The sequence below is a fragment of the Patagioenas fasciata genome, chromosome 7 (genome assembly GCF_037038585.1).
Source record: "Patagioenas fasciata isolate bPatFas1 chromosome 7, bPatFas1.hap1, whole genome shotgun sequence".
In the NCBI taxonomy this organism is placed as follows: domain Eukaryota; kingdom Metazoa; phylum Chordata; class Aves; order Columbiformes; family Columbidae; genus Patagioenas; species Patagioenas fasciata.
This window is the reverse complement of record NC_092526.1, coordinates 9069448-9083671: the sequence shown is the minus strand read 5'-3', so window position 1 is coordinate 9083671 and position 14224 is coordinate 9069448. Positions and strand designations below refer to the sequence as shown.

General features: G+C 38.8%; 1 protein-coding gene across 1 annotated transcript in view; it reads right to left on the bottom strand.

Annotated features, from left to right (window-relative positions):
* DPP10 (dipeptidyl peptidase like 10) overlaps positions 1–14224 on the bottom strand; it is a 268675-nt gene that overhangs the window by 139172 nt on the left and 115279 nt on the right. Inside the window, exon 4 of the mRNA XM_065841078.2 lies at positions 4007–4101. Coding sequence (XP_065697150.1) covers positions 4007–4101 — 95 coding nt within the window. The remainder of the gene's footprint in view (positions 1–4006; positions 4102–14224) is intronic.

The window sequence follows — 14224 nt, the reverse complement described above, 5'->3', positions numbered from 1 at the left end:
GCAATCCTCTCTCCATCCTTGTGTAGAAGATGGCCCACAGTAATATGACAACACAACACTCTTCAGGGTATCCTCCCAGAAAGCCCCTGGAAACACATTTGCAGCTCAGCAATAATTGTTTGCTGTGCACTAGGATGCAGTTTCCCCTTGGGCTTGACAAGAGTTCTGGAAAAGTACTGAACCCAAGCAGGAGAGCAAGGTGGGAGATGATGGGTACAAGAGGAGTCCAAAGAATACAGCTGGGGGAAAGCTGCTGTAAATACAAGACCCTGTTCTAGAGTTTCCAAATTGAAAACAGACTTGTATTTTCAGGCATTGCAAACAAATCACTAGACTCTTATTCGATGAATCAATATATATCCCACAATCTGCAACTGACAGGCTTAAAGAGCCATGCTAGATCCATTTCTGACTCTGGACTGCGTGTTTGTTAGTGTGTACACATGGCATCTGAATAATTTTGCATATATTCCCCACGAAAGCAGTAGAACTGAGGGCTAACAAAAACCAGTCTTAGCATTTTCATAATTATTTCAGCTTTTTTTTAAGAGGACTGAATTAAGGCAAAATTTCTAAAGGCTTCTTTCAGATGATTCAATGCATTTGGCAAGTACCATAACAGAACACATAATCCCTGTTCACATTTTCTCTCATATCTGTGTTCACTCTTCCTCATTTTGTTTTGGATTTAAGGACTGTCAAACAGTCTAGAGAGGCTGAGCTAGAAGCACGGTAAGGGACCAGACGGACAACCTCCCCTGAGCAAAAGAAACCAAGTGGTCCTCCACTTCAGCCAGATCATGCGGATGGGTTGTGTATGACCCGGTAACCTGCTCTTAGTGACTTTATGTCATAGTTGACGGCAAAAGGAATAAATAAAATGCTTGTTAAACACTGGAATTACGCAGATAAGAGTAGCATAACGTTACTTATTTTGGAACTGTAATGTGTAATACAGTATTGCTAAATGCTGAAAAAACGGTAGGGATGTCACTTACGATCACAGTGATAGGTGCCTCTGATAGATGATAGAGAACATATTGTAATCACATATCGAGGCAGCATCGCAAACATCAGGATGCCACACAGTGATTAATGTCTAGGGCTTTTTCTGGCTCCATTTAATAGAAGACTTGCCCAGCTGCCAGCTGTTAACATTTATATGCTGCTGGCTCAGAATATTAACTGTTTCTTAGACAGCTTAAACAGGATGCACTACATGAATGCACTGTGAGAATAAATACGTACTAGAAAACATCTTTAAATTATGACCTCCAGAGATGCTAATAGATATTCCTTGTGCATCACAAGCTACTCTTCGCTTCTATCAATGTATTTGTTATCAATACTATTGCTTTGTTAATAGGTTAATTATATGAAAGACAGATTGCTTTACTAATAGATTGATTATAGAAAAGGATTATATTTGAAAAGCACAAATGAAGTACAGTATTTTCTTCTACTGTTCGAATAAAACCCAATGAAATGGGAGAAATATAGTTTTAGCTCAGGAACTTTGGATAGATATTTCCCTATGGAAGTGAAATGGGCATCTTAGAATGATAAAACACTAGCCTTTCTTCTTTCTGGGTGCATGGCTATTTATAAAGGTATTTTTAAAGGTGGAATTTTTCAATTATGTATATATATATAATTTCTATGTTTTAAAAAAAATCCTGCAGTCTCTTTTTTTTTGCTGATACACATGCATATTGGGCACAGTGGCTCTTCAGTAGGGCTGTCTTTGACTTTTAGACAACAAGCAATACAAAGGATAAAAGAAATGTACTTTTCACAAAAATGGCAGGCTCTAAGATGCAAAAGGAGAGACAGTGACCCAAGCACAGTAGAAGGCTGCTTCAGGGGATTAGTAATGAGGAGAAAAAGAAAATCTCTTCTGAGCTGCTGGTTCAAATACAGCCCAATCAGGAGAGACAAAGAGCTATCACCAGCCCTTTGCCTCTTCATTACGAGTTTATCATGGGAGTTCAATTTTTAATGGATAATTATCAACATCACCAAGAAAAACCTGACAGTTGTGGGCTGCTTGAGCAGAGGCAAACCAGAGAGGGAACGCAGACTGAAAGCAGACTAATAACTCCCATTGAAAGGTGACTCTTCTGTGACCAAAACCCTTTGATAGGGACAAAGGAGAGCACCTGCACTGCCACTGCCTTTGTTGGATCTGTGCTGTATTTTTTATTAACACAAGACAGCTCTGCAGAGTCATTAAACCAGCACCATTCTAATTATGCACCAGTGATTAAGCAGATGTGACATTGAGCGAGGAAAATGTTTGATTAATGATCCAGGTGTCTAACTTTGGAAGAGTACATTTAGGAGTGTGAATTTGGGGACAACGGAGCTTAGAAGAACAGGATAGCTTTTGATTTCAGCCATATTGTCTGCCTCTGCCTTCTGATCTGCTGTTAGAATCACGAGCCACCTTGCCAAGAGACAACGCAGTACAGCAACATTTCCCACTGCTCTCTGCCAAACACACACCAACAAACCTTCTGAGTCTTCTGTTCTGTTTTCAGCTTTTTATTCTACTTCCATATGAATAACCATTGCTGGGATTCACTTTATTTATCTCTAACACTCTTAGGTTTTGCCTGTGTGCAGAGAAGAGCTTCCTCTGTGAGGAAACTCAAGTCTTGTCATTAAAGTCAAGTTCCATAGTCAGAGATGCCCAAGCAGCTGCTGGCATTCAAGTTATACACTAAAGGCAACATGTGGGCCTGACACGATTAATCCTCTATTTAGCCAGGCAAGTGCTCACACGCATGCACAGATAAGAGAGAAAATGCTCCTGCACTACTTGGTGGTTTGTACTTGACAGAAATTCACCTTTTCACCCACTTTTAATTGTGTCTGACAGTCTTTTTTGGGTGGCACATCCCAGCATATGGAAGGGAGCAGCTCACAGAAAGGGAGCCTCACACACACTCCATTAAAATACAGTTCTCTCCTCCCTTCTCCTTCATCTTTACAGTGATCTAGGAAGTCAGCGTCAAGCTCTTTCTCCTGAACTTCTGCTCTTCTCTTTCTAGTTTGAGGAGTTTGAAGAAAAGGTCACCAGGGGTTTTAGGCTTTGAAATTAGGAATCTGTATCAGCAAAGTCCAGGAACAAAGCAGAAATGAAATCAGCCTTTGCCAAAGACCATGATGAAAATGAGTCACCCTTTTGGGTCTGCAGATGTAAAAGATTTTACTCAATTAAAAAATACAGGGATTAACAATAACAGCCAGTGGTCTGTATGGAATATTTTTGAAGAAAGATTGACAAGTCAGACGTTCATCCTGCAAAACCCTGATAAAGGAGAATTACAGGGTAGGATACAAGTGGTTTCACTAAGAACAGCAGCACCAAGCAAAGCAAAAGAAAATGTAGACTAAGGCATTAAAACATTTCTTAGCAATTACTGCTAGTCAGAAGCCTATGCAAACCACTCGTGCATGTACTGGTCAAGAAAAATAATCCCCAAACATCTAGTTTGTCATTAAAGCACACAGGAACAAGTAAGCCAGAGATTAAGAGGACTAGGAAATACATTTTTCTTTGAATATTTAATTGCTTAAAGGAAAATCTTCATATGACTTTAAAAACACTTTCCCCTTTTGTAATAGGGAAGAGCTCTCAACATTCTGAGCATTCTCCCATTTTATGAAATCTCTTATTAGAATAGACATCAGGTGGATTCACCAGCACATATGCCAGGCATGATCCTTCGAGCGGCCTGAACAAAGCAGGAACTACAGCCAACAACACATCCCCCAATATCTTAGTTGTTTACATATGAGTTGAACAATACAACAAATAACTTCAGCCAGAAACTGCGCACTGAAAGAGGAATGGATTAAACTTTCCATTTATAGATAATCTATTCCAGGTTATAGACATATGTTCTGTAATCTTTCAATATTATACTCTCTCACTCCTCTTGCACGAAAAACTGCTATCAGATTTCCACCAAGAAACGAGTAAATAATATATATTACTTACAAAAGTTGTATTTTCCAATAATAATGTAGTTGTATTTGTTTCTACATTCAGTTCAACAACATGTCCATTCCTATTTTTGTACACCACTGCTGTATCTGCAAAAATAAAGGCATTAACAGTTAGCAAACACATTGACTACTTAATACATCTGTAGAGAAAACCAGTATATTACAATCATTAGAATATCTTTATCACAATATGCAAACAAGACTGAGAGAATTGCACTCATAATATCTAGTTTTACTGATTTGCCTCATGAGCTTCAAAAGTATCAGTTATGCTATATAGCATGTTCACCTCACTCAAAATTTGATTTCACTTAAATGGAAATATTTTCTGTGGCAAAAATGGGATTGCTGTGAATGAAGTGATGTCTTGAATACAAACCCACTCTCAGCTTGATGCCAGTGTCACTCTGATATCTTAAGGTCCAACAATATTTGTGAGGAAAAGGGCCATATACCAAAGTAAAGTTTTTCAAAGAAAGAAGCTTTTGCTGGACACCATATCACAGAATCACAGAATGTCAGGGATTGGAAGGGACCTCAAAAGCTCATCCAGTCCAATCCCCCTGCCGGAGCAGGAACACCCAGCTGAGGTTACACAGGAAGGTGTCCAGGCGGGTTTGAATGTCTGCAGAGAAGGAGACACCACAGCCTCCCTGGGCAGCCTGGGCCAGCGTTCTGTTACCCTTACTGAGAAGAAGTTTCTTCTCAAATTTAAGTGGAACCTCTTGTGTTCCAGTTTGAACCCATTATCGCTTGTCCTATCATTGGTTGTCACCAAGAAGAGCCTGGCTCCATCCTCCTGACACTCACCCTTTATATATCTGTAAACATTAATGAGGTCACCCCTCAGTCTCCTCTTCTCCAAGCTCCAGAGCCCCAGCTCCCTCAGCCTTTCCTCACACGGGAGATGCTCCACTCCCTTCAGCATCTTTGTTGCCCTGCGCTGGACCCTCTCCAGCAGTTCCCTGTCCTTCTGGAACTGAGGGGCCCAGAACTGGACAAAATATTCCAGGTGTGGTCTCACCAGGGCAGAATAGAGGGGAAGGAGAACCTCTCTGGACCTACTAACCACCCCGCTTCTAATACACCCCAGGATGCCATTGGCCTTCCTGGCCACAAGGGCACAGTGATTCTGATAACTCCTTAAAAGTGACTCCAACAAAACTTCTGTGCTATCTCTGGTAACTGGAGTGACAAAGATACACACTGTATCTTAAGCCAGTCCATGTCCTGTGTGATTAGTGGTGGGCCACAGAATACCAGATCGTCACAGAAGCTGAATATTAGCAAAGGAGGGTTACAGCTAAATAGGTCCATTTGCGGGACATGTAAAACACTGTGGGATGAACTGTCTTAATTTTTTCCTTCTACAACTTAGTTGCTTTATAAGTTTCCGTATGAAAAATAATGGAATACACCCAAACAAAAGAAAAAAAAAGAAATACAAAATTAATTGTGGCTTCTATGAAAAAGGTTTTATATCTGTTCGTATCAATACTTGCAAAATTACCAAGAAATACAGAATAACTACATAATCCTTGATTTAAAAAAAATAGCTTCCAAATTTCCCACTGTTTCTAATAAGAGAGTGAATAGATTGAGTGCTGATTCTTCCATCTTATTCAAAACCCATGTTAGAGATTTATATTTCATCAAATGAAACTATTTTGATATGAAAATGTAGAAAGCATAAGGAAAGTTCTAAATTAAGCCTGAAGAAAACACAAAAGAACTCTACTAATCCTCACTAATGTCTGAGAAATTCATTACAGATCCCTGAATTTTATGAAGTGGGAAATAAACATGACTGGCGAAAAAGGTTGTGCTATCATAAAAAATATGCTTAGCTTATTCAGAAGAATGTAGCTGTATTTTAATTGACTCCACAGAAACTCTAGATATACAGCACTAGTGAATGTCCTCTGCTATGATCTGTAAAATGAATGAAGCCTCATTTTAAGAGCTTACTAAACTATTTTAGGATCATATTTAGGAAGTGGGGTGGGATTGATGGAGTTCAGGACAGAATTATCAGAACTGTTGTTTAGGAAGGAAAATTAGATTGTGAAATGTGTGATTAATATCAACTTCTTATAAAGAAAAATATTTCAAATATTCATTTTGAATAAAAAGAAGCAACACGTTGTAGAAAGTTATAGTGGTTTCAAGTTACTGGCTACTTCAGAATGTTAGTTTTGAAGCTTCTTTTAGGGTTTTTTGCAGGTATTCTGTTAGGTACCCTAACACTGAAAATCCCGAATGACGTTGCACCAACTAACTGCAACTAAGCAATATTACAGAAATAATAAAGTTGTCTGGACAAAGAGCTGTCCCTAATTATGAGTAAACCGTAATGTGAGAAAGGGCATGTATGACACAGAGACACTGAACAGCTGTCAGCAACTTGCCATGGTTTTTTTTGGTCCATAGGTGAGACTAACGTGCTACCCAAAGCCAAACAACAGTATCAGACTATAACTCCTTCTCAGTTATCTACTTTACTTCATGCCATTTACATGTGACCAACAGGATTTGTAGCATCATGATTCATTAACATCCTACCAAGACATTTCGCCCAAACAAACTTTGCCTTAAAATTGTAAAGCACAAGTAAAGCACGCAGTGCTAGGGCTCTTCTTGCACATCACATGGTGCAAAACACTGTTTGGAATAGCAAATACTGTGAATGACATAAATTAAAGCCTTTGTTCTCAAGCTAAAAGAAAATTTATTCAAATGATCAGAACAGAAAATTGAGAGTCAGACTTGTTTAAAAGGCAGATTTTACTGGACAGTAATTGTACCTCTCACTGAACTTGGGCTTTCATTTCTATATTGAATTCAGCAGTTAACTCCTGAAGTATTAAAATTAAATGAACACTTGCAAAATGCATGGAGATTCTCAAAGATTATATTAAAATACCATGCAAGTGTTGAGCATAAACACAGTCTTCAAAAGTAATCATATTAATTTATATTGAAGTCTCATTCCAATCAATAGCTTGTCAGGTCAGATAATGTGACAGTTGACGGTCATGCAACATAACGATTATTTTTTTCATTGATAGCTCAAATGTAAATACGAGCCATAAACATGTATTTTTTTTGAATTTTTATCACCAAGAGTCAAAAAATCTATAGAAGAAAATAATACTTGGTCCTTAACATTGTCCATTTACACAACTGATTATTTTGTTTATTATCTTAGTGTCTTCACCACAAAGAAGATGAGGGATCCCTAAATACTTCACAAAGCCATTCAGAGAAGTAGCTCCTACTTAACAAAGACAAAGTTCAAAAACATCTAGGTCGTATATATGTCATATATATAGTCATGAAAAAGTTGATGACAGGTACAGAGGTTGGGATGTGTACAAGAGCCCAGCAAAGCAGATAATAGAATCAGCAGCCCTGGGGTGTTTTTCCTTAAACATATGCTTTAGATCTTTACATCAAGAATTAGTTTAGTCTGAATGTGGGTAAAAAATATAAAGAGGTTGAGTTTGGATGGCTGTTGTGATCTCTTCCAGCCTGGAATCTGTGTATTTATTATATCCCACTATTGATTTGCTCATCTCTTGCAATGAATCTTTCAGAATATAGGACAGTCTGCACAATGTAACTCATGTTTGTAGCTCTGTGCTAAGACAATTTTAATAAAATTCTCAAACCACGAGGTTTTTTTAGTTGACTGCCTGTGGGATCAAGGGGTATTTATTTTTCCTTCTGACGCTTAATTGTGGGAAAGCAACATGTGCAGTTCCAGCCACCTGGATGATAAAGGAAGATCAACACTAACGTAACTATCCGGACGGTCAAAGAAGAAATAATACTAACATAATTAGATCACAGCAACTAGTCAAAATATAAAGGGCCTCGGACAGCTTGTACTGAAGTTTGTTTTTCATAATTGTAAAGAGTGATAGCCCAGACTCCTGAGAATGGTATCTTGGGCCAGATAACCGCAACAAGTACATGTGATGTGTGAATGTTGTTGGGCCTGTGAATGAGTGGGAATGTGACTGAAACAGACACAACGTGAGTGTGGTATGTTTGCAATAACAATTATTGAAAAAACATCTTGTTTAACCTCTTAGACCAGGCCCATATCTGTAAAACCTATAAATTGCCAATGGCTAACAAAGAAGGCCTCAGCCTGGCTCAGCTCTCTGGTCTGCCCGGGCCTGTGCTCCTTCCTGAACACAATCTCTGCCTCTGCGTGCATCTTTGTCTGCATCCCAGTGTGTGTCGTTCCTCATCGCCGCACATAATTTGTCTCCTGTTTGTGCCTTCTACTCCACTTCCCTACAAACTATCAAATACCAATCTCAGCTGCAGATGGGATACTGGGGTTGCTTAGTGCTTCAGCCTTGTTCAGAGAATCCACGTGGGTGTGTGCCTGGTTTAATGCTCCAAGGCACAGCATGCAAATTCCACACACCTCAGAAAAGACATTGTCGCCAGGCAGATGAAATGGACTGCCGCTCTTTCCCCCTCTCCTGCCTTACCTTGCAGTAGGTAGTTTAGTTTACCTGCTGAGATGGTTCAGGCACACCTTTCCAAATTGATTCATACGACTGCAAGGGTTTCAACAAAGACTACCATAAATATATTTCTTATTCTCTGTGTTGCATATTTAAGGATTTTCTGCAGTGTCTAATTAAACTCATTGGCCTTGTTAGGAGACATACTTCATGTCTATCTGAATAATGTAACAAACAGGGTTATTCAGCAGTAACTATGATGATAGACAGAAATAGTTATGGTGGAGTCAGCTATTATTTTAGATTTTTAGAATTTGTTCCATCCTGGTTTTGAGCTTATTTCTAAAACTGATTCTGAATGACACTGCCTAGTAGACATACAGCTCTGTAGACCAAACCTGCTGCTGAACAGGTTCTGTACACGCTATTTTGCATTTTTAAAATTAAATCTTTTCAATGTGCTCTATCTCTAGGCAAAGAACATGGAACACATGTTCTGCTGAAATGATTAATTCATACAATTTAAATCCTACTTTGGATGTATTTATCCATATCATGAATACAGCCCTCAGTGATACAACTATTACGTAAATAGGGCATCATCCTAATCTCAAGTGTTTTTAAAATGAAAGCAGCATTTCATATAAATATTTTTACTATGTTTATTTTTCCTGTTTTAGGTTCAACACTGGTAAAAGTTTTGCTCAAGATCAGAATATGTGTTGTTGGCAGGAGATGCAGCTCTACACTGTGCCTGGCCTAATATATTTTGTTCCAGGGAATGTCAACGTACAGGCAAAATAACATAAAATGCAAAGAAATCAATGTAAAACTTTTCATATTTGACAAGCAGCTCGACCACCATCAATTCTGCAATAATGTCTTTACCCTCATTTATTGAATTAATAACACTGTTATGTCCTAAAGGCTACAGAATTCATTTGTAGTACTCGCTGTTCCAAATAGCTTCACATGGCATCATATATGTTTACATTATCAAAAAAAAATCAGGCTCTTTTAAATTCTAATGAAACATGTATGATTTCGGGGTGGGGGGTGGACTAACTCCTGTCCTTAATTACATCACCATCACTGAAAATAAAGCACTGAATTTTGCTAATGTAAGAATTTGCCCCAGGTCTATTTGGCCTTTAACGATTTAGCCTTTTGAAAGCAGGACATTGAATAGTGGTGATTTATTTGGTGAGTATAAACTCTGATTTCACGTGTCACTGAAATTAAGCAACTCATCCTGTCATTTAAATTACACAGATGGGTTGAAAGGGCAAGTCACCATATACTTTAAACCAAACCTAAATTGTGACTAAACCTCCATACTCTAAACACTTAAAAACTTATTATTGTTTACAGCCGGCCTCTATTATCTTTACTCAAAATGACTGCATCTGTAAGCAATGCTATGAGGTGGTATTTGGACTGCTACTGCTTTGCAAAATAAATCATCTAATTATTTCAAACAACAGTCGTGCAGTGTTAGCCCACTGAGCTGTTTCTTTATTCTCTTTCACTAGTGTTCCCCAAATGAATATTAATTGTCTTTTCACTAACTTGAAAAATAAGATTGACTTAGAGAGAGCCATTGCACCTTACTTCACAAGGACACAACTAATACTAAGCAGGGCAACTACTTCCTTAGAAACCCATCTTTTCCTTGTGCACAGATGCATAAGTCTGTTGTGCTAGAAGCTTTATTACATATCATCAGCTTTCTGCTCCAAAGAATTAGAAAACAAAAGACAATACAAAAGGTAATAGTTAAAGAAGATGAAGAGCCAAAGTGATTTGCCACATGTCACACATCCCGTCACGAGCACAATGAGGAACTCAAGTCTCCATTTTCAGTCCAGGGCCCTATTCACTTGCACCTCAATACTGATCCAATCTTTTAGTAGTTCCAAGTTTTCTTCTTTTATTCGTGGTACCAGCATATTCAGACCTTTACATGACACTAAAAGCTCCAGGCTTAACCTGAAGATTGCAAAAGTTTGTTTTCCTATTGAAAATATTTACGAAGTTTTGGGTTGTTTAAATAAAATTCTGGTTTGCAGCATGAACAGCAGCATTAGCAAGTCAGAGTCCTCTTTTTCCTTATATTTTCATTTTATTTTTTTTAAATTACAAACATGAGAGAATGTTGATACCTTGCTGTCAACACATATGTCAATCAGTCTTCGTTGTATACCGTATTATTAGAACTGCAGATGGCATTTCATTAAATTGATTATAGGAAATGTCATACTAATTAAAATAGAGAATGCTTTCTGATTTAATGAACAGGAGGTGCTAGACAAATCTTTGTCTAATTAAGTGTTTGCTAATTAAATAAAATAGTCATTTACAAAGATATTACACATACAGACCAAATTTCAATATGCCAGATAAGTCATGTGTCAGATTTCCATTGCTCGTCTAAAAGTCTGAGCTCCTGTTAGCAGTGCTTTCCAGAAAGCATTTATTCTGCACTAGTTTTATAATGCAAACTATGACTCTTCTAGGCAAACTTTCATTATATAGAATATTCCATACACAAACTGGCTTGCAAAGTTGTAGACAGGAGTAATTCCTGTACTTTCTGGCTTCCAGAGCTCTTGTCTTTCTCTTCTACTGACCAACACAAACTAACCAAAAAACCAGGAGATCTTACGGCACAGGAGCTACAGGAATGGAAGCAGCAGTCACAGCAGCATCCTGCTGGACACAAGCAAATTAGCTCTGCTGAGAACTTGGACTTCTCAGTTCTTACACAGAGCTACATTAACATGAAGATCAAGCCCAGGAGAGCAGATTTTAACTTTTATGCTGATCTTGATGTATTAGCCAGACTAATCAAAAACAATCTGGATTTTTTTTAAATTACGTTTATTGCATGTTGCATATTTTTGCAGAAAGGGGTAACTAGCACAAACTGGGAGTGCAGGCACAAAACCTATCCTCCTACCTCTTCAACTCCAGATTAAAGTGACCAGGCATGCTGGATTGGCCTAGAAAATTCAAATCTCCATCTGTATTTAATGTATCTTTCTCTTTTAATAATTTTGTGGTCAGATATCATACTAAGTCATACTCAAGTCATGCCAATTTTCAGTGGTTCTGATTACCTTAGTATACCAATCTATGAAAATCTTCAACTCTTCTCCACAGTCACTATTAATGTATAAAATTGAAGATTTCTTCCCTGTCAGGCAATTGCACAGGATCGTACAACTGCTGATGTCCCCATGCCAGCACTTCAGATCGGACAGAGAAAGTAGACAGCTCTTGAATATTAACAAATCCACTGGTTTACAAGAAAATAAAATATAATAGTGAAATATATAGTGCAGTTAAACCAAGCCTTCTTGAGTTTGAGGTGAAGCAGGTGAGGAAATATTCCCTGCAGAGCTGTGGGAGGCAATAAGGTGGACAGTGACCATCAGCCACAGGCAGTAACATCTGTGATCAGCTCAGCTGGAAGAACTTCACTGTCTGCTGCCTAAACAAGTCATTTGTGTACACGCGTGAAAGATGTAAACACAAAGGATGGAGCTGAATTACTTCACAAAGACAGAAAAGATCTAGATAGACTGGATGCATGTAATCACAGAGAATGCAGCTGAATGAGTCGCAGTGACTGTATTGGGGCTCTACCCAGACACGCCGCGGAATCCAATTGTGCTGTCAGCTTCATTTTCACAGCAAAACTAAACCATCACCCCAAGGTTTTTGAAAGGTACATTCCTCTTCTGTGTACTGCCATGATAACACAAAGCTATTCTAATTTAGAAATTTCTAAGTTTTCCTACAAGCTTCTCAATTTATTAACTGGTAACTTGAACTGCAGCCTTTTGAGAGCTTTGGTCCCGCCAGCTGTGACAGACACCAGGAACAGTTTGCTCGAGCTATTTCTTCTCCACTCTCCCTGGATGGAGAATTTTGCCTGCGCGTCTCTTCTGCTCCCCTGGGACTCTGCTTGGGAGTGAGCACAGTGGCTCTACACAGATCTGCTCACTCAGGCTTCCCAAATCCAGGCTGCCCCAGCACGGTCTGTCTCATTTTCTCAATTTCAAGAGCATGCTCAGGATAACACAGCTACAGCTGAGCTCCAGCTTCCTGAAATGGTCAATACACCACCATGGTAACTTAAAACATTTAAGGAGCTGTCCAGCAAGTACAAAAAGTTGAAAGAAAATAGGAGTCATGCCATAATCAATCTCCTATCAGAAGTAATGAAAGTCTCCTTCACTTTTAAGACACAATTGGACAGAGCACTGCAAAGCAAATTAATAAAAATAAATGAAAATGCAATGATCTACATGTGTACTAGCATAAATGAGAAACAGTTATCTAACCCAAAAAGCAATCCGTTGATGGACTAAAGCACAAGATGTTACTATTTTTGCCATTCCTCCTCATACTTTCCCCACTCCACTTTTTCTAATGCAGAAGTCTCCATCTGTATTTCTGTCATTATTGGGAAGAAAATGTTAGGGATATTCATTTCCTACCCTAGAGCAAAGCACTAAACATGATTTCATGGTGTTAAAAGCTAGGGTAATAGACTCAAGTCTATTAGTCCGTTCCAATTTGTTTGAAATGCCATTAACGGTAAATCAGCACAAAGGGAAAGAGGAGAGAAAGGGGCAGTGTTCACAACAGATACAGAGCCTTCCAAATACTGCTCAAATGCCATGCAACTCCAGGAAGGTCCACCAGGTTACTACTCCTGGATACCTTCTATTCCCTACATCTTTATTTAGTTGTTCTCTCTGTAAAAATATATATACATATATAGGGACTTTGAATTTTAGCACCACTTAAGGTGCTAAAATCTTCAAAGCAGAAGAATAGGGAGAGTTATACCAGCACTTCAGTTTTCTCATCCCACATTGTGCAGTGATGGTGAAACATCAGACATCATTGTAGATGTTATTTTGCCAGCAGAGAATACCCCACCTTTTCCTGAATTTCCCACAAAACTGCTTGTTTTACCAGCTACAAGGAAACATTTCTTGTCAGAAATAAAAAATACTCTCTGGTTGTTTTCTTGCATTGCACCAAGGACCATTACTGAGCCAGCCTGGCAATGGACTCAGCCAGCTGTTGCCCAAATAATGTATGTGTCCCTGGACTATTGAGAAAATTAGGGAGCAAATTGTCAGTCTCAGTCACACATCTTATCCCTGCCTCTTCCCCAGAGAGATAACAAGGTATCTCAATACAGCAGCTCTTCTCTGACAGCCTTGGGAGCCAACCTTTCTTCTGCGCCTGTCAAGAGAACAAGCCAGACGGGATGCAGACAGCTCTGCTTTGGAGTGGGCAGCACGGCCAGGCTGATTTCGCACAGGTTACTGAATTGGCAAGGCTGCACTTTGGATAAGACACAGTGATTTCAAGAGGAAGGTTTATATGCTTCTCTACTCCTATATAATTACAACTCTCACATAAAAACGAGTATTTCAAGCTGTAATAGAAACATGAAATTCTTGTGTCTCTCCTGAGAGCTCACCGTTGTTCTTACTTCTGTGGTGCTCTAGATGCAACTGGGGTTTCATAGATAAGCCAAACAAGCGAGAAAATTAAAATTCAATGGCTCTATACATAACACAGTAAAAGACCAGTCTCTGAAGCAGCCATGGGGCTATTGTTTGCTCACCCCTTTTTGTCCACATGAAGGTGTCTAGAGGAGCTGATTCAGCCAGAGCTGGTGCCTCAGTGCCCAGCATCAC